This window comes from Molossus molossus, unplaced genomic scaffold (assembly GCF_014108415.1).
Source record: "Molossus molossus isolate mMolMol1 unplaced genomic scaffold, mMolMol1.p scaffold_m16_p_4, whole genome shotgun sequence".
Classification (NCBI taxonomy): domain Eukaryota; kingdom Metazoa; phylum Chordata; class Mammalia; order Chiroptera; family Molossidae; genus Molossus; species Molossus molossus.
The window spans coordinates 3646911-3671856 of record NW_023425377.1 but is presented as its reverse complement, the minus strand read 5'-3'; the positions used below and the strand labels follow the sequence as shown (position 1 = coordinate 3671856).

Sequence of the window (24946 nt, the reverse complement as noted above, 5' to 3'; positions counted from 1 at the left end):
CCCCCCACAGTCACAGTGCTGTGGAAACAAGGTGCAGGGAAAGTGCATCCTGGGAAGCTCCTCCCCCCACACTGACCCTCCCCCTCCACTCTGTGCTAAGAACTGTGAAAACCAGGTTTATGTGCCCCCGCACTTAGGAAAGAGAAATCCTCTCTTGAAAAATTGAACATTGAGAGAAGAGATCAATACCAACAAATAATAGTGTTAATAATTAAAAAAAAAAAACAAACCCTCCATTTTTCCATGATAAATGCACCCCCCAAACATAGGGTATACACAGAATGGCCTCCTTCTTTCAACTGGACTCTTGCTATCATAAAAAATGGTCTGCTCGCCCTGGCCGGTTTGGCTCAGCGGTTAGAGCGTCGGCCTGCGGTCCGGAGAGACCCGGGTTCGGTTCCCGCTAAGGGCACGTACCTCGGTTGCAGTTTGTCCCCGGCCCTGGTTGGTCGTGCGGGTGGCAGCCACTCGATGTGTCCCTTTCACGTCGATGTTTCTCTCTCTCTCTCTCCCTCCCACTCTATCTGAACAAAAACTGGAAAAATGTCCTCGGGTGAGGATTAAAAAAAAAAAATGGTCTGCTCAAAACAAACAAACAAAAAAACCGAGGGAGCTGGCAGCCGAGGAGAAGGGTTGGGGCAGTTTCCTGGCTTGGTTACTCCACAGTCTAATCTTTGACAAGTGCCTCTCATCCGCAGAGAGCTCCCAGTCGGCTTTACCGTGCCACAGTCCTGCATGAGAGCGGACAGCCCGGGTTTACCGCACCTTGTAGGGAAAGCCTTAATACAACAGCCAGAGGACACAACCAACAGGGGAAAAACAACAAGCAAAACAGGGCTTGGAGGGAGCAGAGCAATGCAAAGTGCAGAAAAAGAAATTCCACTTAGCTCCCCTCCCATAAATCATTTTTTTCAGTGGCATAAGAGAGCGATTATGATTCTTCCAATCCATGAACACAGAATATCTTTCCATTATGTCTTTTTCAATCTCTTTTAATAATGCTTTGTAGCCCTGGCCGGTTTGGCTCAGCGGTTAGAGCGTCGGCCTGCGGTCCTGAGAGACCCGGGTTCGGTTCCCGCTAAGGGCATGTACCTCGGTTGCAGTTTGTCCCCGGCCCTGGTTGGTCGTGCGGGTGGCAGCCACTCGATGTGTCCCTTTCACATCGATGTTTCTCTCTCTCTCTCTTCCTCTCTCTCCCTCCCACTCTATCTGTACAAAAAATAATAATAATAATAATGCTTTGTAGAGACAAAGATTTTAAAATAGTCGTCATAAAAAAATGCTTCAATGAGCAATTACAAACATGCTTGGAAAAAATGAAAAGTCACAGCACAGAAAGAGAGGAACTAAAGAACCAAATGAAAATTTTAGAATTGAAAAATACAACAATTAAATTAAAAGCTCAATGGATGTCCCTGGCTGGTTTGACTCAGCAGTTAAAGAGTCAGCCCACAAACCCTGGCCGGTTTGGCTCAGCGGTTGGAGCGTTGGCCTGCGGTACAGAGAGACCCAGGTTCGGTTCCTGCTAAGGGCATGTACCTCGGTTGCAGTTTGTCCCCGGCCCTGGTTGGTTGTGCGGGTGGCAGCCACTCGATGTGTCCCTTTCACGTCAATGTTTCTCTCTTTCTCTCTCTCTCTCTCTCTTCCTCTCTCTCCCTCCCACTCTATCTGAACAAAAAATGAAAAAATGTCCTCGGGTGAGGATAAAAAAACAAAAAAAAAAGAGTCAGCCCACAGACTGAAGAGTCTAGGGTTGGATTCCCAGTCAAGGGCACATACCTGGTTTGCAGGTTCTATCCCCAGCCCAGGTCGGGGTGGTGCGACAAGCAATCAATTTGTCTCTCTTACATCAATGTTTCTTTCTCTCTCCCTCCCTCCAACTCTATCTAAAAATAATGAAAAATATCCTTGGGTGAGTATTAAAAAAAAAAAAAGGTCAATGGATGAGCTCAACATCATAACAAAAGGGACAAAAGAATCCATGAACTTGAAAACAGAACCATAGAAATTATCCAATCTGACAATAAAACTGAAAATAATTAAACAGAGACGCGGGGACCTATGGGTCTATAACAAAAGATCTAACATTCGTGTCAGCAGAGTCATAGAAAGAAAAGGGATTGAAAAAGTACATCAATAAATAAGGACTGAAAACATCTCAAATTTGATAAAAATACAAATCTACAGATCCGAGAATTTGAGTGAGCCGCACACAGGATAGACCTCAAGAAATTCACAGCCAGACACATCGAAGTCAAACTTCTGAAAGCTAAAGACAAAGGGAGAAATCTTGGAAGACATGGGAAGGAAACCACCCTTCACTTAGAGTGGGGAAAAGTCAAATGACAGCAGGTGTCTCTTCAGAAACCATGGAGGCCGGAAGAAAATGCCACAGCCTCTTTCAAGTGCTGAACGGGGACTGTTGACCCGGAATTCTTGAGCCAATCAAACGTCCTGCCGGGATGAAGGGGAGTTCTCAGGTGAAGGAAACTAAGCGTTTGTGGCCAGCAGACCCACCTTTGTAGGGTGGCTAAAGGAGGGTCTCGAAATAGAAAGGAAAAGACAGACTCCAGCAACTCCAGGAACCTTCAGACAGGAAGCGAGAACACGGTAAGCAAAATCATGGGAAAATACAAGAAACTTTCCTTTTCCTCCTGAGTTTTATAAAGTATGTCTGACAGTTGGCCCTGGCCGGTTAGGCTCAGCGGTTAGACCGTCAGCCTGCGGTCCGGAGAGACCCGGGTTCGGTTCCCGCTAAGGGCACGTACCTCGGTTGCAGTTTGTCCCCGGCCCTGGTTGGTCGTGCGGGTGGCAGCCACTCGATGTGTCCCTTCACATCGATGTTTCTCTCTCTCACTCTCCCTCCCTCCTGCTCTATCTGAACAATGTCCTCGGGTGAGGATAACCAAAAAAAAAAGTATGTCTGACAGTTGAAGCAAAAATTATAACACTGTATCATGTGGTTGTAAATGTGTAAAGAGGGGACTTCCGGTCAGGATGGCGGGTAGGTAACCGCAGTATCTGTCCTCCCGCAACCACATCAAAGTTACAACTAAACTACAGAACCACCATCATTCAGAACCACCTGACTCGGAGCTGAACGGCAGTCCTACAGCTACGGGATTAAAGCAGCAGCCACATCGAGACTGGAAGGAGGGGCGGAGGGGACGGGCTGCTCCCACACCCACGTGTGGCGGATAAAAATCAGGAGGACACCTCGGCTGGGAAGGTCCTCCCTGAGGACTGAGGGGTCCCCGTCCCACACCAGGTGCCCCGCTCAGGGTTCCAGTGCCAGGAAGAGAATCCCCATCACTTCTGGCTGGAAAAACCAGCGGGAACTGAGGCTCAGGGAGGCTGAGGCGGCTGGAGCCCCAGGCAGCTCCTTAAAGGGCCCGCGCACGGACTTATCGGACTCGCTCCCTCTAAGCTCGGAGGGGAGGCAGCTCGAGGGGCACCAGAGACACACAGGGAAGAACTGAGCTGTTTGGCACTGGAGTGAGGGCTGGAGAGGGGGCTTTCTCCGGGACAAACGTGCTGTCAGAGGCCTTTGTTCCTTTGGTGAGCCCTTCCCGGGGGCAGCAGACAGAAGCCATATCTGGGACTCCAGCAACCTGGCTCACACTGGTAGCCCCGCCCTGCTGACTCCCTGAGGCCCCGCCCCACCCCGCCCAACTTTCAGGCCCACCCAAGCTGTTGCCAGTTGCTTAACCATAGGATTGGCCTGCCTGGGATCCTGCTTCAAGCAGAAACCAAACCTCATGGTTCAAACAAGTGGCAGACCTGCTAGAAACTTCCTAAATGATTGGCATTCCAAACATCAGGGCTCTGTTTTCCTCTCTTCGTGGCTGTAAGGCACCCAGAAGGTAAACTGGGAGGGAACGTTCCCCACATCCGTGGCATGGGGAAAGGGGGGGGGCGTGGACGTTCCCAAGGTGATGCAATGGGACGTGCGCAGAACCACTGTCACTTTGTTGGAGGAAAGAACCTGGAGTCTGACCGAGCCTCTGACTCTCACTCCCCCTTCGACAGAAACGCGGGCACAGGAGAGACATGGGAGTCAGCCTGAGGACGCGGCTGCTGAAGCCGACGGCTGACAATCTGCAGGGACAGACGACCTCCTCTCTCCAGTAATAGAGGAGAACGGGAGAAAGGGAGCAAATCGGCAACTGTATAATATTCCATCCAAGAAATCACATACTTTTTAAAAAAACGGTTTGCTTAGAGACGCTAGATTGTCAGTGGTTCATGTATATGCAACATTTAAATTTCTTAAAGCACTCTATCTCCTATTAGTATTCCGTTCTTTTCGTTTTAGCATATTTATCTTCCCACAAATATAAGTCATGAAACAAAAACTACCAATAGTTAGTATGAGAATATCGTATAAATTAGATGGTCTCATTATTCTCCAAACTGGTAACTTTTTTAAATTACTCTTTTGATGGACGGTCACTTTTTAAATGGCCTCCATCCCCCGCCCCCTTTAATGACAAGGCGTGCATTAGAAAAGATGCGGCCAGGGCAGACGCTCCCTCTGTCCGTCCGTCAGCTTCCACAACGCAGTGGAATTCATCTTTACTGCCAGAAGAGACCCAGGAAACGGTCAGCGGCTTTGAAAATCCACCCAGGTCTTCCCCTCGGTATTGGCGCCTCGGGCTGGCAGAGTTTCCTTCCGTGGAAATCACGTGCTTACTTTGAGCACCCAGAGGAAGTGTCGCATGGTCATGGTGGGCTCGTGGGGTGGCGCGGCGCTCGGTCTGCAGTGCGCGGTGTAGATCTCCCAGCTCAGGTCGATGTAGTTCATCGAGTAGAGTGTCCGCGGTTGCCTGCTAAATAAATTGCCTAAAAATACCACAGATGATCATTCAAAAAATGACTACAAAATCATATTTCGAAAAAGTAGTGCGCAATGGAGTCCTGTTGGTTTTTATTTACCTCTGACATGGCAGGCGTTGGGATGGATGTTCTCCGTCATCAGTTTTGTAAAACACAGGAAGAGCGAGGGGCTCCTGTTTCTGTGATTGAAGAGAAGCCGTCACCACTCCTCCCTCCAGGAGCTGGGCTGTGATTCCCCCGGGGGGAAGGGGGAGCTCGGTCACTGGCCTCTAACAAGTAGAGCACAGGGGACAGTCCTGGCTGACACCACTTCACCAGGGCATCAAGGTGAATGTCACCATAATGAGACAGAGTGGCGGCGCTGACCCTGATGGGATGTGACAGGAAGGGCAGCTCACCTCCTTGTCATCCGTCCCCAGAACCCATAAGCTCCATGTAATGATGAGAAGGCAGCAGCAGACCAAAGTCGAGGACCATTTTACAGAATAACTGAGCGACAGTCTTCAAAAGGGTCAAGGTCAGAAAAGACAAGGTCTGAGGGACTGTGGTGGGTTGCAGAGGACCAACGACCGATGCCACGTGGGATCCTGCTTTAGATCCCGGCACGGCACAGGGACGCGGGTCGGGGGACCTGGGAAAGCCGCGTGGTCGTCATTTGCTTAGTGGCATTGCAGCCACGTGGGTTCCTCACTTCCGACGCGTGCACCCTGGTTCCGTGAGACGCTGTGTGGGGAGGCGGGGACGGGTGTGGGGATCAGTTTTGCTCTGAGGCAGACGGGGATTCTGGCCTAAGGTAAAGTGGGCTGTGGCTGTTTCCGAACAGAACCCCGGGAGCTACTTGCAGCAGAGACGCCGTGACTCCCGTCTGAAGGCTTCGCACGGTTTTACGCTGGCACCTGACGGTTTTGTGGCTCATAGTTTTGTTTCTAGCCTGCCAGTGCCAGAGGGTGTGAAGACAATGTGCAGCCAAAGGAGAGAGGACCGCGGTGGCCCGTGGCTCAGCCGGTGCGAGCGGCACCTGCTGGCCAAAGGCGGCGGCTGTGCTTCCCGGCCTGGGCACAGACCTGGCTTCCGGGCTCCATCCCCAGTCGGGGCGCACATGGAAGGCAACCGGTAGGTGTTTCTCTCTCCCATCAACGTTTCTCCCTCTCCCTCCACCGCCCTTCCTCTCTCTGAAATCAATTTTTTTTTTAAAAAAAGAAAGAACATAGGACAAATGTTACATCCTCAGAAACAGCTAGTCTGCCCTCACGCTCTCTCAGGGCCCGAAGTAGTACTCACTGGAATTCTTTGTGATGGATGTGGTGAGCCAACTGCAGAAGGTAATTCAGAAATGTTCTGAAAAGTATTTTTGTAAATGGAGAATGAATGTCTTCAACTGGTATGTCATTATAGGCTGAAATAAGAAAACAGTCTTTTCTAGCACCTTCTATTCGACTTGCTTCTGGCACACAACTCCAGAGCAAAGCGCTTTTCTTCCTAGAGAATACTCCGCCGCACGCCTGCATCCGCCCACAAATGGTCTCAGGCGGATCTTTAATTTCCAGATCCTGTGTCCCAGGGTTTTTCAGAGTTTTCTGAGCCACACCTTGATGAATGCTGATCATTCGACATGGATGCTGGGTCTGTTTCAAACACTTAGATTTGAAGTACATAGGTATTCGTTCTAACATTTTATCCTCCAAGAAGATAACTTGAGGTTTTCCGTCCTGCCTCCCAGAATTCAGCTGACAGGAGAAAACCTTCCAAGTTGTGAAATTTGTTGCATGAATTTTTCTCATTTGAAACCGACACCAAGCCCAAGACCTAAAGCCTTTTCTAGGCTATTCCAAGCCCCCCCTGACCCTCTCTGCCTCCGACCCAACAAGTGAGCATGTCTTTACTATAGTCAGAGGTAGGCAAACGCCTCAGCAAAGAGCCAGACAGTAAATCCGTTAGGCTTTGCGGGCCAGTCTCTGCCACAACCACTCACTTCTGGTGTTTTAGGGCAGAAGCAGCCACAGACAATATGGACACAAATGGGCATGGCTGTGTTCCAATAAAACTTTATTTACAAACACAGGCAGGGGGCCCCTGCGTTGTGGATCCCTCCCTGCTGTAGATGGTGGCGGCGTTGCTATCACATCCCGAGGCTGCCTCTTCAGGTACGTTTTCAGCACCTGGAGAAGAAAGCAGCCGGTGTGTTCACTTCTGCAACACCTCTCCCAGCCTTTGCCTTCACTCCCTCAACACTTCCTAACGGGTTGCACGGCGACATGATGTTACACTGCTCTTGGAAACAAAAGGTGTGCATCCCTGGAACACTCACCACTTAATACCCTGTCCATGTCAGCAAGAGTTATTTTATGGTGGTGAAATTTGCAATCCTTTAGAAACCTCCAGAACTGAAGCTTTGTCATCAGATAGGTGTTATCCGGGGAGCGATTACATCCTAGGCTGCTGTAGAAGCTATAGATTCTTCTTAATTCTGTAATATTTCTTAACACAGCATATTCTACCTGAAAGGAGAAAGCCATGCATATCTTTTTTTTTTTTTAATCCTCACCCAAGGACATTTTTCTATTGATTTTCAGATAGAGTGGGAGAGAGGGAGGGAGGAAGGGAGAGAGAGAGAGAAACATCAGTGTGAGAGAGACACATCAGTTGGTTGCCCCCCACACAACCCCAACCTGGGCTGGGATCAAACTGCAACCCAAGTACCTGCCCTTGAGCGGAATCGAACCTGCAACTCTTTGGTCCGCGGGCTGACGCTCTAACCGCTGAGCAAAACTGGCCATGGCAAACCATGCATATCTTAATCTTACCCGATATGAACAGCAGCAAAAGAAACACTGTTTTCTAAATTAAATGAGATTAGCACATGCAAAGTAATAGTGTTTACCTCTTGTCACTGGGAGAGCTCACTGTGTTACATTCTTCCCACTCATCCCCAGGTCAATAAAATGCAGCTTCTGAGAAACAGTAAAAATCCTAAAACTGATGCTGTTCTCTGGACGGTGGAATTGCGTTCTGGCTGCTACGCGAGAGCGTCCTGTCTGCAGGGCGGCAATGCGATTCTCGTGCCTACGGATCAATATCCCTCACGCACACAGACCCAAAAATCCTCGACACAATACTAGCAAATTAAACCTAGCAGTATATTTTTAAAAACAGTATGTCGGCACTGAGCAGAGTTTGTCCTGGGATTGCAAGGCTGGTTCAACATTTGAAAAGTCAATCAGTGTAACTCATCATATTGATTATTAAAGAAGAAAGAGCACATGATCATATCAGTGCTTTGGACAAAATTTAACCTCCATTCGTGATACTCATCCTCAGCAGACTGGGAATGGAAAGAATCGACCCGAGAGCCAGCATATACAGAGACAGGCAGCTCACAGCAGACCGCGAGCGTGAAATGAGCAATGCTCACGCCGACTGCTCTGCGAGCTCCCTCTGTCCCCACTGGCCGTCCGGTGTTCTCCCCAGACCCTCGATGGCCTTGTGCTGCCCCCACGTCCCCACACAGCCTGTTCACCCGGCAGCCTGGCCACCTCCAGGTACCCCAGGCCTCTGCCTCCCGAGTGAAATAGTCAGAAAAGGTGAGGAACTGTATTTGGGTTGCCATGGAGACCGAAAAGTCCCTCCCACCTGAGCAGCTGCCCCCAGCACCTCACTCTCGGCATTAACTTTCTAGAATCAGTGCAGTTGGGAAACCGCTGTTCTAACAGAATTTCCTTCATGAGCTTAAAATCTAGTCACGGACAGATGGGCACACGGTGAGGCAGGATCGCGGAGCAGAGCTGGGGGGGAGCGGCGGGCCTAAGGGAGAAGCTTCCCGGGGACACAGCCTTGCACTGAGCCCTGGAGAGCGGAGACCGAGCAGGACTTCATGGACGGCGGGCCACGGGCGGGGGCGGGGCAGGGTGGACAAGGTGGAGTGGTCGGAGAATGCCCAGAGGGCTGTGTGACCTGGGGCAGGCTGCCAGCCCCCTCTGCCCCAGCTCCCTCCTGTGCAAAGTGGGACACCCCAGTATGTGGTGACCACTTCGTAAGTTACATAAATGTCTAAGCACTGGCTTATACTAATATAATATTGACTGTCAACTGGAACGGAAAAAATGAATTATTTTTGCCCTGGCCGGTGTGGGTCAGCGGTTAGAGTGTCGGCCTGAGCACTGGAGGGTCTTGGGTTCGATTCCTGGTCAAGAACACATACCTGAGTTTCAGGTTCAATCCCCAGCCTGGTCGGGGTGCATGCGGGGGACAACTAATTGATGTGTCTCTCTCTCTCTCTCTCTCTCCCCCCTCGCCCCTTCCTCCCTCCCTGCCTTCCACTCTTTCTAAAAAATCAATGGAAAAACTATCCTCGAGTGAGGATTAATAAAAAAGAAAGAAAGAAAAAGAAACTATTTTTAAAAACTATTTAAGCCTAAAACGCAAACTGATAACAATACAAAAGGCGCACCTGCTTCCTCTCCTCTGCTTGCTCTGTCTCGGGGTACTCACTGAGCAGTAAAAGCAGGTCCAGCTCAATGGTCGACCCCAACACTGAATCACTCCCGCTGCCGTCAAGCCTTCTGACAATCTCTAGCAGACGGAGGCACACATAGGGGGTCATTGTGAACAGCAGTGTTAACCTTTTCCAACGTTATGCCCAAATAATTTCCCACAGATGTGTGATACAAGAGTATTCCAGGAAACCTACTACGCAGATGATGTATCACGGAGCTATCCACATGAAACCTATATAACTTGATTAACCAATATAACCCCCAATAAATGCAATGAATAATTAAACTGCTAAGAAAGCCGCCGCTCACAAGAAACTCCGTTTTCTGAAGCGTTAGGCGCATTATGGTGAGTGGGTCCCGTGGATGCTACAGAGGAGTTAACTTTCAGTTGGCAGGTGGATGCTCCCTACCAGTGCTGGAAGACCCTCGGTACTGGCCCCCAAGGGCAGATTCTGAAGACGGGTCTGGGTGATTCAGCAGTTCGTCTTCGAGATTTGGAAACTCCGCTACGTGGTCATTGGAAAACGGGCCAGTATACACACGCCCATTCTTGAAAGTTAATCGGCCCTGCAGATAGAAAGGTAACTTATTTTGTTGTTGTTCATCTTCACCCGAGGATATTTTTCCTTTTTTTTTTTTTTTTTTTTTTGATAGATTGGAAGAGAGGGGGGGGAGAGAGAGAGAGAGAGAGAGAGAGAGAGAGAGAAACATCAATGTTTGGTTGACTCCCGCACAACCTCAACTGGAGCCAGGGATCGAACCTGCAACCCAGGTACATGCCCTTTGACCGTCAATCAAACCTGAGACCATTTGGTCCACAGGCTGATGCTCTAACCACAGAGCCAAACCAGCTAGGGCTAGAAAGGTAACTTTTGCAGTTTAGGAAAATTTTTCTTAGAAAACCATTGGTAAATCTTCCTCAAGAGTTTGGAGTTTTTTGTTGGTTATGTTTTTAAGATATGCACTTAGTCCATATATGATCAGGTTCCTAGACGCTCGTGTCACTGCAGAAATCCTCCTCCCCCTCCTCCTGATCCTCCTCCTCTCCTTGCTGTATCTGCCTCACAACCTCTCCCCAACTGTAAGCACCCCTAGGTCACAGAATGCATCTTGTTACACCATGCTGATGGCCAGCAGAGTACCCACCACAGAATAGGGACTCTCTTGATATTTATAAGATCCAGGCCAACAGTCTGATTCAGAGATGGGCAAATGACCCAATTCAACTCAGCAAAACTTAAGACATTTGTCGAAAGCTTCCTGAAAAAGAGTTTCTGCTCTCCTACTTAGTGAGGGACGTGAATGTGAAGGCAGGGATCACAGCAGCCATCTTGCTATCGTGAAGGAGAGACAGCATAAAGGTGAGGCTGACATGGTAGGAGATATCATGGATCGACGGAGGAGAGACCCTGACACCACTGAGTTTCTGAATCAAACCAACATTATTTTTTATAATTTATAGAAGATTAAGCTAGCTTTTTCTATTACTTGCAACAAAAAACATCCTAACACAGACACACAACACAAGCTTAAATAACCTCTACATACATAAAAAACTGATGATACATTGGTAATTATTTTTAAATTCATGTGATTGTCTTTTTTTTTTTTTTTCCTCACCCGAGGACATTTTTCCATTTTTTTGTACAGATAGAGTGGGAGGGAGAGAGAGGGAGAAACATCGACGTGAAGGGACACATCGAGTGGCTGCCACCCGCACGACCAACTAGGGCCGGGGACAAACTGCAACCGAAGTACGTGCCCTTAGCGGGAACCGAACCCGGGTCTCTCCGGACCGCAGGCCGACACTCTAACCGCTGAGCCAAACTGGCCAGGGCCATGTGATTGTCTTAATACAAACAGGAAGTTATCCTATGCAAAATGGATAATGTGCTTTACTGGATAGAGAACAACACGCCTTTTACTATATTTCAAGTGCTTTACATGGTCTTTAAAATGTAACCTGCACAGGTCTGTACTCACCATGCCATGTTTCTTATTGGAAACCCACTCCCCCTCATATATGGCTCCACTGGCGTAGTAAAACTTCCCGTAACCTTGACGACATCCATTCACAAAGTTCCCTCTGTACTCATTTCTCAAAGGATACTGGGAGTTGGGGATTCTCTTTAGAAACCAAGTGTGTGTTCCTAAACCATTCTGGGAAAAAAAGAAAACTTCCATGAGAAATGTTCAAAATATTTCCTCTTTTTACTTGAATCTACTGACGGTTAGGTATGGATGAAATACAATGACTCATTTGACGGGGCAAAGAGCATGAACTTTAGGGTCACACAGAATCGGGTTCAGTCTCAGCTCAGCTACTTACTAACCCACCTTCTGACCTAAGGCAAATTACTGAAGCCTCTGTCTTTCATCTGTAAAATGGGAATAACACCTACCCTACAGGTTGGGTCTACAGACGGGAGATAGCACATGGAAAGTGCCTGGCTTGATATGGATTATGTTAAATTTTATTTATTTATTTATCCTCACCCGAGGACATTTTTGCATTTATCTTCAGATAGAGCAGAAGGGAGAGAGGGGGGAAGAGGGAGAGAGAAACATCGATGTGAGAGAGACACATGGACTGGTTGCCACCGACAAGACCCCAACCGGGGCCGGGGACAAACTGCAACCAAGGTGCATGCCCTTAGCAGGACCGAACCCGGGATTCTGATCTGTAGGCGACGCTCTAACCACTGAGCCAAACCAGCCAGGGCTAAATTTTATTTATTTTTAACAAACAGTTGGATAAAAGTGCCCCCCGCTGAATCCCACTTCCCAGGGGTAACCGCTACTAAATCCTAAATGTGTATCCACCTAACAACGTAGCTTCAAAATAGACGAAGGAAAAACTGATAGATGTGGAAGGAGAAATGCACAGATCTACGGCTAAACCCAGACACTTCGGCACTCTTCTCTTAGAGGTGGATAGGAAATGCAGACAGAGAGAGTGGTGGACGGAAGACCCGAAGAGCCGCACGGATCGAGCTGACTGCACAACAGCCCGCTCAGCAACAGGCAGGAAGGCGTCTAACATTCACCAAGGCGGACCGTATTCGGGGCCATACAATAAACGCCAACACATTTTAAAGAAATACAATCGTGCAGAGTATGTTCTTGGACCACAGTGGAATTAATAAACCATAAAATCAATGATAGAAAGGTGTCTGGAAAAAAATCCCCAAATATTTGAAAATTAAGCAACATACTTCAAAATAACATAGAGGCCGAAGAGAAAGTCATGGGGAAATTGGAAAATATGTTGAACGGGAAAATAATGGCAACACAGTGTGTCAGAATTAGTTGGATGCAGATGAAGCAGTGCTCGGAGTGAAAAACCATAGTATTAAATGCTCTGAGAAAAGGAATGTCTCGAATCAGTGAGCCTCCCACCTTACAACTCTAGGAAAAGAAGGGCAAGTTCAACCCAAAGTGTGCAAAGGGAAAGTAATGACAAAGACTAGATAACCGAAGTGAAAACTGAAGGAATCAGAGAAAATAAATAAAACTGAAATGGGCTCTTTGAGAACTTCAGTGGCATTGACGCACCTCCAGCAAGACTGATGAGGAAAAGGAGAGCGAAAGCACAATTACTAACATCAGAAGAAGGAACATCCTCATGGGTCCCACATATGTTAAAACCATAAGTGAATATTATGAACTTTGTGCCAGTCAATTTAACAATTTATATGAAATGGACAATTTCCTTCAATAACTTCCAAAAGCGTATTCAAGAAGAAAATAACAGCCTGAATAGCACATCATTTACTAAATACGTTTTATAGTTACTGTATAGTTAATTTACAGTTCATCTTCCCACAAAGACAACTCCAGGCCCAGAGCTTCACTGGCATGTTCAACTAAACAGCTAAGAACGAGATAACGCCAATTCTACACACTCTTCTAGAAAATTGAAGAGAACACTTCCTAACTCATGTTACAAGGCCAACATTACCCTGACTACTGAAAGCTTACAAATATATTCTAAGGAAAGAGTACTATGGATCAATATCCCTCATGAACACAGACACGAAAATGTTCAACAAAGCATTAGGAATCCAGCAAGACATAAAAAGGATAATATCATCATGACCAAGCTGGGTTTATCCTAGGAATGCAAGGTTGGTTCAACATTTGAAAATCAACCAATGTATATTCAATATATCAACAGGCTAGAGAAGAAAATCTACCCGATCATCTAACTAGAGGCAGGAAAAGCATTAGACAAAATTCAATATCCATTTAGGATTAAAAAAAAAAAAAGAAAGAAATTAAAAATTAAAGAGAGCTCCCTCAACCTGATAAAGGGCATCTATGATACAAACTACAGCTAACATCACACTTGACCAAAGACTAAATTCTTTCCCACCAAGATCAAGAACAACCCCAGGATGTCTGCTCTCTCCACTCCTGTTCAGTATCATATGGGAGCTCTTAGCCAGTGCAACTGGCAAGAGAAAAAAGTGGCACGCAGATTAGAAAGAAAGATACAAGGTTGACTATAGACAATATGATGTCTGGACCAAAAAAAAAAAAAAAAATCTCAAGGAATCTACCAAAAAGTGCCTAGAATTGTTATGTGAGTTTAGCAAGGTCCCTGGTTACCCGATGAATATACACAAGATATCATCAGAAAATCCTAGTATATAAACTATATAAAATTAACCACATAAAGTTTTTGTTTTCTGTACAGGAAGTATATAGCTTCCAACATGTAAACAGTGGTCTCAGTCTCATAGGTATTGTGTGCATAATGGATTCACCAATGGCAGAACCTAGCTTGTGTGGGAAACCTTTCAAGAAAACTTAATAATAAACCAAAGAACTTACATGCATGTATGCATAACCAATGGATATAGACAACAATGTTTGGAGGGGGGCAGGATAGGGAGGAGGGTGTCTGCAGAGGAAAAAGGAGAAACATCTGTAACAAAACTAAATTAATTTTTTTTTAAAAGTCTGACCCTGGCCGGTTTGGCTTAGCGGTTAGAGTGTTGGCCCGCGGACCAGAGAGTCCCGGATTCAGTTCCCGCTCAGGGCACATACCTTGGTTGCAGTTTGTCCCCAGCCCCCAGCTGGGGTCATGTGGGTGGCAGCCACTCAATGTGTCTCTCTCACATTGATGTTTCTCTCTCTCTTCCTCCCTCTCTCCCTCCCGCTCCATCTGAAGATAGATGCAAAAAAAATGTCCTCGGGTGAGGACAAAAAAAAGTCTGGTTTAGACCAGGAAATCATAAGTGGAGTTTCTGAATTGAGCAGAGCTGGAGTTTCAGACTGCCACATGATACGATACCGAACAACACGCGCTGTGGGTCAGCGGAGCGCCCCTCTGGCTGTACTCAGCCGGCGCCGTACCTGGACGCCCCTCTCCCACTGGCCGTTGTACTCTTCGTTCGTCGTCAGCCACCGCATCATGCCTTCCCCGTGGCGCATGTTGTTTTCCCACTGGCCTTCATAAATGTTGCCTGATTTATAACTAGGACCAGAAAACAAAAAAACAATTCAAAACAATCCGTCATCTCATAATCTCATATACGTTCACTAGGACTTTCTCGTAGACAGTCACCCACACTCTTATGAAAAAATCCAACCCTCTCGCCCATACAATCTTCCCTGTACTAAAATTCAGTGGGTGGGTATGTGGTTGGTAAAAAAAATAATAATCATCATCTTAGGAGGTAGAATAAATCACTTTATTAAATTTTTGATCATTTAATAGTGACAAAGTGTGCCCAGCCAGTGTGGCTCACTGGTTGAACGTCGACCCTGCACCAAGAGGTTGCCGGTTGGATTCCTACTCAGGGCACATGCCCAGGTTGTGAGTCCAATCCCCGGTGGGGGACATGCAGGAGGCATGTTCTCTCTTATTGATGTTTCTCTCTCTCTCTCCCTCTCCCTTCCTCTCTCTAAAATCAATAAAGAAAAAAAAATTTTAATAATAGTAATTCCCTGTAATACTACAATTAGTTAATCTTTTGCCCCCAAATATTTGGACTTTATCAGTTTAATCTAAAAATCAAGAAAATGTGTCAATGTTCTTCACAAAATGTAGAACTTATCACAGAGATCCACAATTAATACAGAGAACAAAGAAAGGCTATTTCTATATAGAATAAAGTAAAACAGAATGATTAGACATCATTTAATATGGTGCTTTTCTTCCCTGGCCGGTTTGGCTAAGTGGTTAGAGCATCAGCCTGTGGACCAAAGAATCCCAGGTTCGATTCTGGCCCAGGGCATGTACTTCGGTTGCGGTTCGTTTCCTGCCTCGGTTGGGGTCACGCGGGAGGCAACCAGTCGATGTGACTCTCTCACATCGATGTTTCTCTCTCTTTCTCTCTCTCCCTTCCTCCCTCCCACTCTGAAGATAAATGTAAAACTATCCTCGGGTGAGGATTAAAATATATATATATATATATATATATTGCTTTTCTAAATTTTCTGTAGAATATTTTTATTACCATGGAAGTTATATCGGGGTTAATATTCCACCGTGCTTATATAGAAAACATGTTCTCTGTGATTTCTGCCCCTTACTTTAAGTAGCCTAAGTGAACACCATTTAGGCCCCCGCGCACTGTTGGCCACACCCCAATCGAGGGGCGGTGATACCTACCGTCTTATCCCCCAGCCCTTCTTGGTGTTGTGAACCCAGTCGCCCTCGTAGCAAGAGGTACCCTCTCGGTTGTAATAAATGGAGCCCTAAAATAAATAAGATCATTTTTACAAAATCGAGCCTCATAAGATAAATGTGCTTTTTTATAGGTAAAGAGAAAAGACGCTGTGTGGGTGTGAGGAGCCTAAACCATACAGAAGTCAAACATACTTAGGCAAGCCCTGGCCGGTTTGGCTCAGCGGTTAGAGCGTCCGCCTGCGGTCCCGAGAGACCCGGGTTCGGTTCCCGCTAAGGGCACGTACATTGGTTGCAGTTTGTCCCCGGCCCTGGTTGGTCGTGCGGGTGGCAGCCACTCGATGTGTCCCTTTCGCATCGATGTTTCCCTCTCTCTCTCTCTCTTTTCCTCTCCCTCCGTCTGTACAGAAAATGGAAAGGTGTCCTCGGATGAGGATAAAAAAAAAAAAAACATACTTAGGCAAGACGACAATCCGTGCTGCTTCTGCTTTGCAGTCAAGAATGTGGTCAAGTGTCCACCAAGGGAGACCGAGACGTCACAAACCCATGGCTCCTCGATAACAAAGTGCCACAGGCAGGCATGTCGACCATGCACATTCATTACGTTCAGTGTGGTCATTATATTCACAACCATTAGTCAAGTAAGGGCCTGAACAAGTCCTGCTTTGTTGTAACCCAGAGGGATAGTAGCACCTTCCACACAACTGAAGGTCACTCTCTTATGTGCTAAAACCATTTTTCTTTTTTTTTTTAATTTTATTTATTCATTTTTTGGTACGTGCCCCTAGCGGGAACCAAACCCGGGACTCTCTGGTCGGCAGGCCAACGCTCCAACCGCTGAGCCAAATCAGCCAGGGCTAAAACCATTTTTCTTTTACGCATTTGGACACCTTACTTACTTTACTCCTCTAGTGGACTGGCCCCTGTGCTAAGTATTTGGATCTACAAGGAATGGCCTCCGATTGCTTGTTTGTTTACTGGTGTGTGCGCGCGCACGAGAGAGAGAGAGAGAGAGAGAGAGAGAGAGAGAGAGAGAGATATTTTTCTCTCTTTTTCTTCATTGTCGAGCTGACTTGTTCCTCCTCGCAGCCATCCAGGGGCCTGTGGAGAGCGCACCATCCCGCCCCCCCAATACGTCTGAACTGATGTGCCGTGAACAAAACCAAACCGAGCAAACAGAATACAGTCTAACAGCCCACATCTGAGTGAAGTGATGATTCTAATGGTAGACTTTTTTCTCGGGACATTTCCTATAAACATTGCTACAGCATTTTATCATCCCATACGAAAGAAACAGGGGTACCCACAACCACCACCTTGCTTGCCAGTGGGCATAACCCGCACGGCTGGTGAGGATGCAAATGGCGTAGCCACCGTGGGAGACAGTCTGGGGGTTCTTCACAACATCAGACACGGGTTCCATGGGACCTGGCGATTCCACTCCTAGATATACACCCGCCCTCTGTGCTCGTCCCCTCTGCGCGGGTGGCCGCCACGTGGCGGCCTCGCCCACCTTCCCGTGCCTCTTGCCCTGGCACCAGTGGCCGATGTAGGAGACGGGCTGCGTACTGCACTGGAACACACCGAAGCCGTTCCTCATGCCGCTGATCACTTCTCCTTCGTAGGTGCTGCCGTCCGGCCACGTGTACGTGCCGCGGTTCATGGGGATGTTCTTCACAAAGTCCCCCTGAGGCAAAATGGCCAGAAGAGTGACAGAAAGCAGGCTGTGGAGAGGTCCCCGAGCCTGGATACTGTTTGAGACGTGTCCCCGACTACCTGTCTCTCTCTCCTCCCATGGGAACATCGAATATCCCCCCGTCTCCTTCTCTACACACCCTGTCCTCCCTCCCCTGGTCCCCCCACTGGGTAGAAGCCCGGGCAGAAGAGGGGGTCGGGGTGGCTGTGTGGAGACCGAGCTCCAGGCGGCACGGGGTGACGTCCCGGCCTGGGAACTCTCCCGAAGGCCGTGAGTGGGAGTTGAAATCGGGGCCCTCTCATGGAGGGCAGTTCAGTTACAGCAACAGACTTAAAAATGCATCTTCCCCTCAGCCCAGCGCGAGGGGTCAAGTGGAGCCCGTGTAGCGGAACACCCGCCGCCAGTGGGAAGGGGGTCTGAGTGCCTGGCTCTGGTGGTCTCGACGACACGAAGGTACAGAAGACAGTTCTGCTAAAGTGTCTGCAAAGGAGCAGAGGCCCAGTGCGTGCAGGTGTGCCGCCCTTGCACAGAGCACATAGACACCTCTCGGGCAGTGGTTCTCAGCCCACCTGATGCCACGACCCTTGACTCCAGCTCCTCATGTCGTCTGTGGGCGCGTCTGCATGTGGGCGGACGGAGGAGCGGGGTCTGGGCTCCTAAGACCATCGGAAATACGTGTTTTCTGGTGGTTTCAGGCGACCCCTGTGAAAGGGTCGCTCGACCCCCAACGGGGTCGCCACCGACAGGTTGAGAACCGCGGCTCTAGAACATAAAGGACACTGCTACCAGCACCAGCGGGTCCTGGGCCGTGGCGAGGTGCTTTTCACCTGCGTTCTTTGGTTCTGTGGGTTCCTTTAACCCACGCGCGGAATTACTTTTATGAGGGTAGTATGTTTAATTGTGGGAACCTGACCATTCATAATTACAGTTTAGAACTATAATGCAGTAAAGGCTTTACCTCATATTTCACTCCATCGGCCCATATGTAAGTCCCTTGTCCATGCATGAGTCCTTCGGAAAACATACCCTTCAAAAGAGGACGACAAACCCTTGGGACCAGTCACCGACCTCACGCGCAGCCTCCTCCCCTTTCACCCGCACAGCTTGTCCACGCACATGGCCGTGGGGCAGAGCCGCCCAGGGGCCGGCACCACCTTCGCCTCCACCCTGTTCTACAAGGGACCCGAGGTGGCGTCCGGCAAAGTCCAGTTCCCTGGAGCGTATGCCAGGCGGTCTGTCCTGCGCAGCGTTAACCGTGGGCCCGGATTCCACCTGGCTCTGCGTTTCGCAGGCCCAGGAAATGGACGTGTTGCGATATTAAGGAGGAAAAATAGGGAAGTAAAACTCATGCCTATGGCCTCAACCAAACAATGTGCTCCTAGAATAATCACATATCTCGTTGAGAATCTGAATGAATGAATGAATGAATGAATGAATGAATGAATACCTTCACTGTGGCATTAGTAATAAAAGAAAAAAATGAAAACACCCCCAAAGTATCCAAAAACCATGGCACGGTTGTGAACAGTAAATGAGGACGCTGTGCAATGCTAAAATAATCACTGTGGAGGTGGGGATGGGAAGCTAGTGTTTAATAGATACAGAGTTTGTTTGGGACGATGAAAAATTTCTGGAATCGGACAGAGGTGAAGGTTGTACAGCCTGCTAAGTGCACTTAATGCCACTGAACTTACAAATCGTCGAGATGATGCATTTGATGTTATATATATTTTCCACAATAAAAAGAATTTAAGTTATACCCTGGCCGTTTTGGCTGAGTGGTTAGAGCATCGGCCCACAGACCAAAGGGTCATGGGTTCAATTCCGAGTCATGGGCACCTAGCTGGGTTGCAGGTTCAATCCCTGGCCCCGTGTGAGAGGCAACCAATCGATGTGTCTCTCTCACATCAATGTCTCTCTCTCTCTCTCTTCTACTCTCTCTAAAAAAACTCAATGGAAAAAGATCCTCAGGTGAGGATCAACAAAAAGAAAAAAAAAATTTTAATTATGAAACCATGTAGCAATACAAAGATAGATTCATAAGTGAAAAAAGATCCAAGGTGTTATCGACAAAATGAATATGCCCAGTTTAAAATACTGATACATCCATTCAAGGAATAAAAGGAATATAGTAAATTAAAAATATTTATGGCACCCTGGCCAGTTTGGCTCAGTGGTAGCACATCGGCCTGGGATCAATGAGTCACGGGTTCAGTTTTGGCCAAGGGCACGTACCTCAGCTGTAGTTCATCCCTGGCCCTGGTTGGGGTCATGTGGAAGGTAACCAGTCTGATGTGTTCCTCTCACATCAATGTTTTTCTCTGTCTTCCTTACTCTCTCTCCCTCCCACTCTATCTACAGATAAATAGAAAAATATCCTCAGGTGAGGATTGAAAAAAACATTTATGGCCCTGGTCGGTTTGGCTCAGCGGTTAGAGCATCGGCCTGCGGACGAGAGAGACCTGGGTTTGGTTCCCGCTAAGGGCACGTACCTCGGTTGCAGTTTGTCCCCGGCCCCGGTTGGGGTTGTGTGGGTGGCACAATGTGTTTCTCTCACATCAATGTTTCTCTCTCTCTCTTCCTCCCTCCCTCCAGCTCTATCTGAAGATAAATGCAAAAATGTCCTCCGGTGAGGATAAAAAACAAAAAAACAAAACCCAAAAAACAAAAAAAACACACGTTTATGGCAAAAGGATGATGATACTGGGGGTTGGGTCTGCTCTTCATTATTTGCTCCTGTAGTGACCTTAATGTTTGGACAATAAATAAAAATTAGGAAGAGAAAAAAAATCTAAAATGACTAAGTCATTTGTACTGAGCCATTTTTTTACCTTAAAATATATAATCAGGGTTCAAAATAAAATCATCATCAAGTACTTCCTAGTTCTTTTGAAGAATCAGTGGATTTACCTGAAGAGGCAAATCTAAAACTGTCAGCCCACACCCTCCTCCCTGCCCAGTCCCCAAAGGTGTGACTCACGCGGTAGGTACAACCTCCCTGGAAGACAGCAAAGCCTTCTCCCTCATACAGTCCGTGGGCTTTTCCCCCTTTGTAGCTACAGAGAAATGAAACTCAAGATCATGAATGATGTCAGTAAACCTAAGTGACAATGGGTTAAGATACATAATCAACATGAATGAAGAGGCACATCTCACATTCATTCACTCAACAAACACTCCCTGCGGGCCACGAGATGCCTGTCCCCTTCTAAGTGCCAGTCTGAGAACTGTGAACTATGAACAAGACTGGAAAGTTCCTGCCTTCGGAGCTTACTGTTCATCGATGAGACAACAAACTGGACACAAACAAACAAGATAATTCCAGAGTGTGTTCGATGTTTGTGAAAGAAGTGACGAGCGAAAAAGGCTGCCGTATACAGATGGTCAGGGTGGAGGTCTTGCGGAGGACATGAGAACTGTACTGAGACCGAAAGGACCTGAGACAGAACATCCATGAGAAGAACCGTGGGAAGAGGATCCCAGGAAGGGGGAACAGCAAGTGCAAAGGCCCTGAGGCAGGAAAGAGCCTGAGATCTCCAGTTCAGCAAACAGAGAGGAGAGCAGCACAGCTAGAACATGTGGAGCGAAGAAGAGCGATCAGGAGGAAGATGAGAGGAGGCAGAGGCTGGGTGGAGTGGGGTGGGGAACAGTATCGATCATATTTCATACTTTTTAGTATCTTTCTATAGTGCTCAAATAAATGGCTGCTGATACCATTCAAACTACAAATCTTTTTTTTTATCCTCACCCAAGGACATTCCAGCATTTACCTTCAGATAGAGCAGGAGGGAGAGAGGGTGGAAGAGAGAGAGAGAGAGGCATTGATGCGAGAGAGACACATCGAGTGGTTGCCACCCACATGACCCCAATCGGGGCCGGGGACAAACTGCAACCAAGGTACATGCCCCTAGTGGGAACCGAACCCAGGTCTCTGGTCTGCGGGCCGACGCTCTAACCGCTGAGCCAAACCGGCCAGGGCCAAACTACAAATCTTGACTGAGCCCCTACTAGGCCTGAGGTCTGGCATTTGATACTCTGGGTGTATCTCTGCTATGAAGGAATTTTCAGCCTGGAAGAGAAGTTGAGACTTACAAACAAATTACAGTAATTCATACAATAGAAAGTAATATATACTATGCATATAGTAATACATAATAGAAAAGTTTAAGTTTTGAGGAAAGTTACTTCCTAATGGAAAGCATGGAAAGGTTGGACCTTGAACAGTGGGTGGCACTTGGGCATTCAGAAACGGGGACAAACGTTCCAGGCAATCTTTGTAAGCAAAGATCCAAAGAAATGGAATCGTGGGGGGAAGGCTAGTGGGCTCTTGGGTTTTTGAGGTGAGGGGCAGGCTAAGGTGTTTTATTCTGCAGACAGTGGAAAGAGGCTAAGGATTTTTACGAGGAGGGTGGGAGCCAGCCTCCCACCAGCTCCAGCGACTCTCACCTCTGGTCCGTCATGCCCTCAGGGAGTACCCTTCCATAATGAATAAGGCCAACACGTGTGACCAGTAGGATGTCATCAAAGACATTGTGGCTTCCACTCTTGCTCTCGCTTGTATCACTCTCTGGGACAGCCAGCTGCCATGTCATGGGGACACTCAAGCCGCCCTGTGGGGAGGGTCCATGTGACAAGGAAATGAGACCAAGCCTCCTGCCAACAGCCATGCTGCGGAGCCACTCTAAGAGCAGAGTGTCCAACCTGCCAGACCTGCAGATGATGGCGGACTTGGTTGGCATCTTGACCGAACCTCCTGAGACCCTAACCCAACCCCGTCCAGCTAAGCTGCTCAAAGACCCCCATAAACTATGTGAGACGATACGTATTGTTTTGTCATGTTTTAGGGTGATCTGTTACAGAGATAGATGACTAATACAGGGAGCGATGTAAACAGGAAGGTAAATCTATCCAGGAGGCCTGGGAAGAGACTAGAAGCAGGGAAATCTTTGGGAAGCAAGTCCAATAGCCCAGTCAAGAGGTAACGAGTCTCTGCATAGAGAAAGGGACTAATGCCAGAAGCATAGAGGAAAAAGAAATATGAAGGGCACGAGGAAGAAGGAGGTCAGTTCTCCGATCTTGTATTTCCTTGATATACAAGAAAACGGTGGTGCCCTTACAGAAACAGGCCCCAAGCCCTGGCCGGTTTGGCTCAGCGGTTGGAGCGTCGGCCTGCGGTCCAGACAGAAACAGGCCCTAAGGAGAAGCCAAGGTCTGGGAGAGAAACAGCCACATTCAGAGGTACTTTATAAAGGGTACAGTCTGTTAGTTTCCCCGATTAAGACCCTGAGGCTGCCCTGGCCGGTTTGGCTCAGCGGTTGGAGCATCGGCCTGCGGACCAGAGAGTCCTGGGTTCGGTTCCCGCTAGGGGCACGTACCAAAAAGAAAGGAAGGAAAAAGACCTTGAAGCTCAGAAAGGTTCAGTGATGGGGTTGATGCCACAGAGCCGTCTCAGGTCCAGCTTGTCTTGTTTCACGTCCTGCCGTCTTTGCTTTGGACACAGAGAGTATGAAGTCCAGCGGACAGTGGACAGCAGGGGGTGAAACATGTGAACCTATAAAACTCTAGGAGAGAGGACAGTGCTAACAACATAGCTGCTTAGTCATCTGCGGGGGTGGGGAGGTGAAGCTGCAGCCAGACGGGCAGAGAGAGAGAATACAAAGCAAAAGCGTGGTGGAAAAGGGAGCATGGCCAAGACTTCCCATCAGGGTCACCTTTCAATGATGAGAGTGGTCAGAATGGGCTCTTCATATTGAGCAGCTTCTTCACTGTGCTGATTGTCACTTCTGGAATCCCTTTTGGATCCCAGTTCATTTGGTCCCAAAGGTGGGATGGTGCTTGGGGACATTTCGTGTCTAGCAGAACTGCCATCCTGCTTGGAAAATTCTGGATTATCAGAGAGAGATGACGGAGAGTGGGCAGACTTATCCACCTTTTTGTCTGTTTTTTTCTTTTCTTTCACCATTGCCTTAATTGAAGTATCAAATTCCTTCGGTTAAGAGCTGTTTGTTTCAAAGCACTGATGAGCTTTACCTGAAATATAAAAATTATGTCTCTAAATATGTGAGGGTTTCACACGTAATGAAAAGTTTAGCTTTGCAACCCAGTGTCATTATCGTTCTCCAAAAGCATAAAAAGTTACAAGTAGCAGGTATCACCAGTTTATTAAAATAATACTGCTCCTAAATTTTTTTTAATTGGAACCACTGAATACCATTTGTTTCAAATAGTGTCCCAATAAGAAGGGTAATCCTGTTCATGAAGAACAGCTACTTAAACTCTAAGGTCTTGCATGCTGTCAGTCCATACTTTAAAAGCCCCTATCCTGCCCTGGCCGGTTTGGCTCAGCGGTTAGAGCATCGACCTGCAGTCCTGAGAGACCCGGGTTCGGTTCCCGCTAAGGGCGCGTACCTCGGTTGCAGTTTGTCCCCGGCCCTGGTCGGTCGTGCGGGTGGCAGCCACTCGATGTGTTCCTTTCACATCGATGTTTCTGTCTCTCTCTCTGTTCCTCTCTCTCCCTCCCACTCTACCTGAACAAAAAAAAAAGGGAAAATGTCCTCTGGTGAGGATAAAAAAATAAAAATAAATAAATAAAAGCCCCTATCCTGCTGCCCTGGCCAGTTTGGCTCAGCAGCTAGAGTGTCGGCCCACGAACCAAAGGGTCTTGGGTTCGATTCTCAACCAAGGGCACGTACCTGGGTTGCAGATTTGTTCCCTGGTCCCGGTCAGAGTCATGTGGGAGGCAACCAATCGATGTGTCTCTCTCACGTCAATGTTTCTCTCTCTCTCTCACCCTCCCTCCCTTGCACTCTAAAAAATACCAATGGAAAAATATCCACAGGTGAGGGTTAACCAAAGAGCCCCTCTCCTGATATGCCAGCATGGCACAGTGCTAAAAGCTGGACTCAGGCTCCCCAGTTCCCCTGACCAGCTGTGCGTTCTTTTTTTCTTCTTATTTTATTTTTTTATCCTCATCCGAGGACATTTTTTTGTTTTTTGTTTCAGATAGAGCGGGAGAGAGAGAAACATCGACGTGAAAGGGACACATGGAGCGGTTGCCACCCACATGACCCAACCAGGGCCAGGGACAAACTGCAACCAAGGTACGTGCCCTTAGTGGGAACCAAACCCAGTTCTCTCTGGGCTGCAGGCCGACGCTCTAACCGCTGAGCCAACTGTGTGTTCTTAAGCAAGTTACTTAATGTCCTTCTGCTTCAGATACTAAATAGGAATAGCAGGACCTTGTTTCCTTATAAGGATTCAATAAATTGATGCACAAGTAAATAA

General features: G+C 47.7%; 1 protein-coding gene across 1 annotated transcript in view; it reads right to left on the bottom strand.

Moving 5' to 3' along the window:
• The window catches only part of LOC118615850 (radial spoke head 10 homolog B-like), a 32532-nt gene extending 8845 nt beyond the window's left edge, over positions 1–23687 (bottom strand). The window contains exons 1-13 of the mRNA XM_036241097.1: positions 23374–23687; positions 20643–20718; positions 18621–18689; positions 17480–17653; positions 15952–16037; positions 14691–14811; positions 11313–11489; positions 9740–9896; positions 9284–9405; positions 7145–7334; positions 6118–6232; positions 4936–5015; positions 4694–4842 (exon numbers count right to left, since the gene is read on the bottom strand). Coding sequence (XP_036096990.1) covers positions 4694–4842; positions 4936–5015; positions 6118–6232; positions 7145–7334; positions 9284–9405; positions 9740–9896; positions 11313–11489; positions 14691–14811; positions 15952–16037; positions 17480–17653; positions 18621–18689; positions 20643–20718; positions 23374–23624 — 1767 coding nt within the window. The 5' untranslated portion in view covers positions 23625–23687. The remainder of the gene's footprint in view (positions 1–4693; positions 4843–4935; positions 5016–6117; positions 6233–7144; positions 7335–9283; positions 9406–9739; positions 9897–11312; positions 11490–14690; positions 14812–15951; positions 16038–17479; positions 17654–18620; positions 18690–20642; positions 20719–23373) is intronic.
• Positions 23688–24946: the final 1259 nt, after the last annotated feature.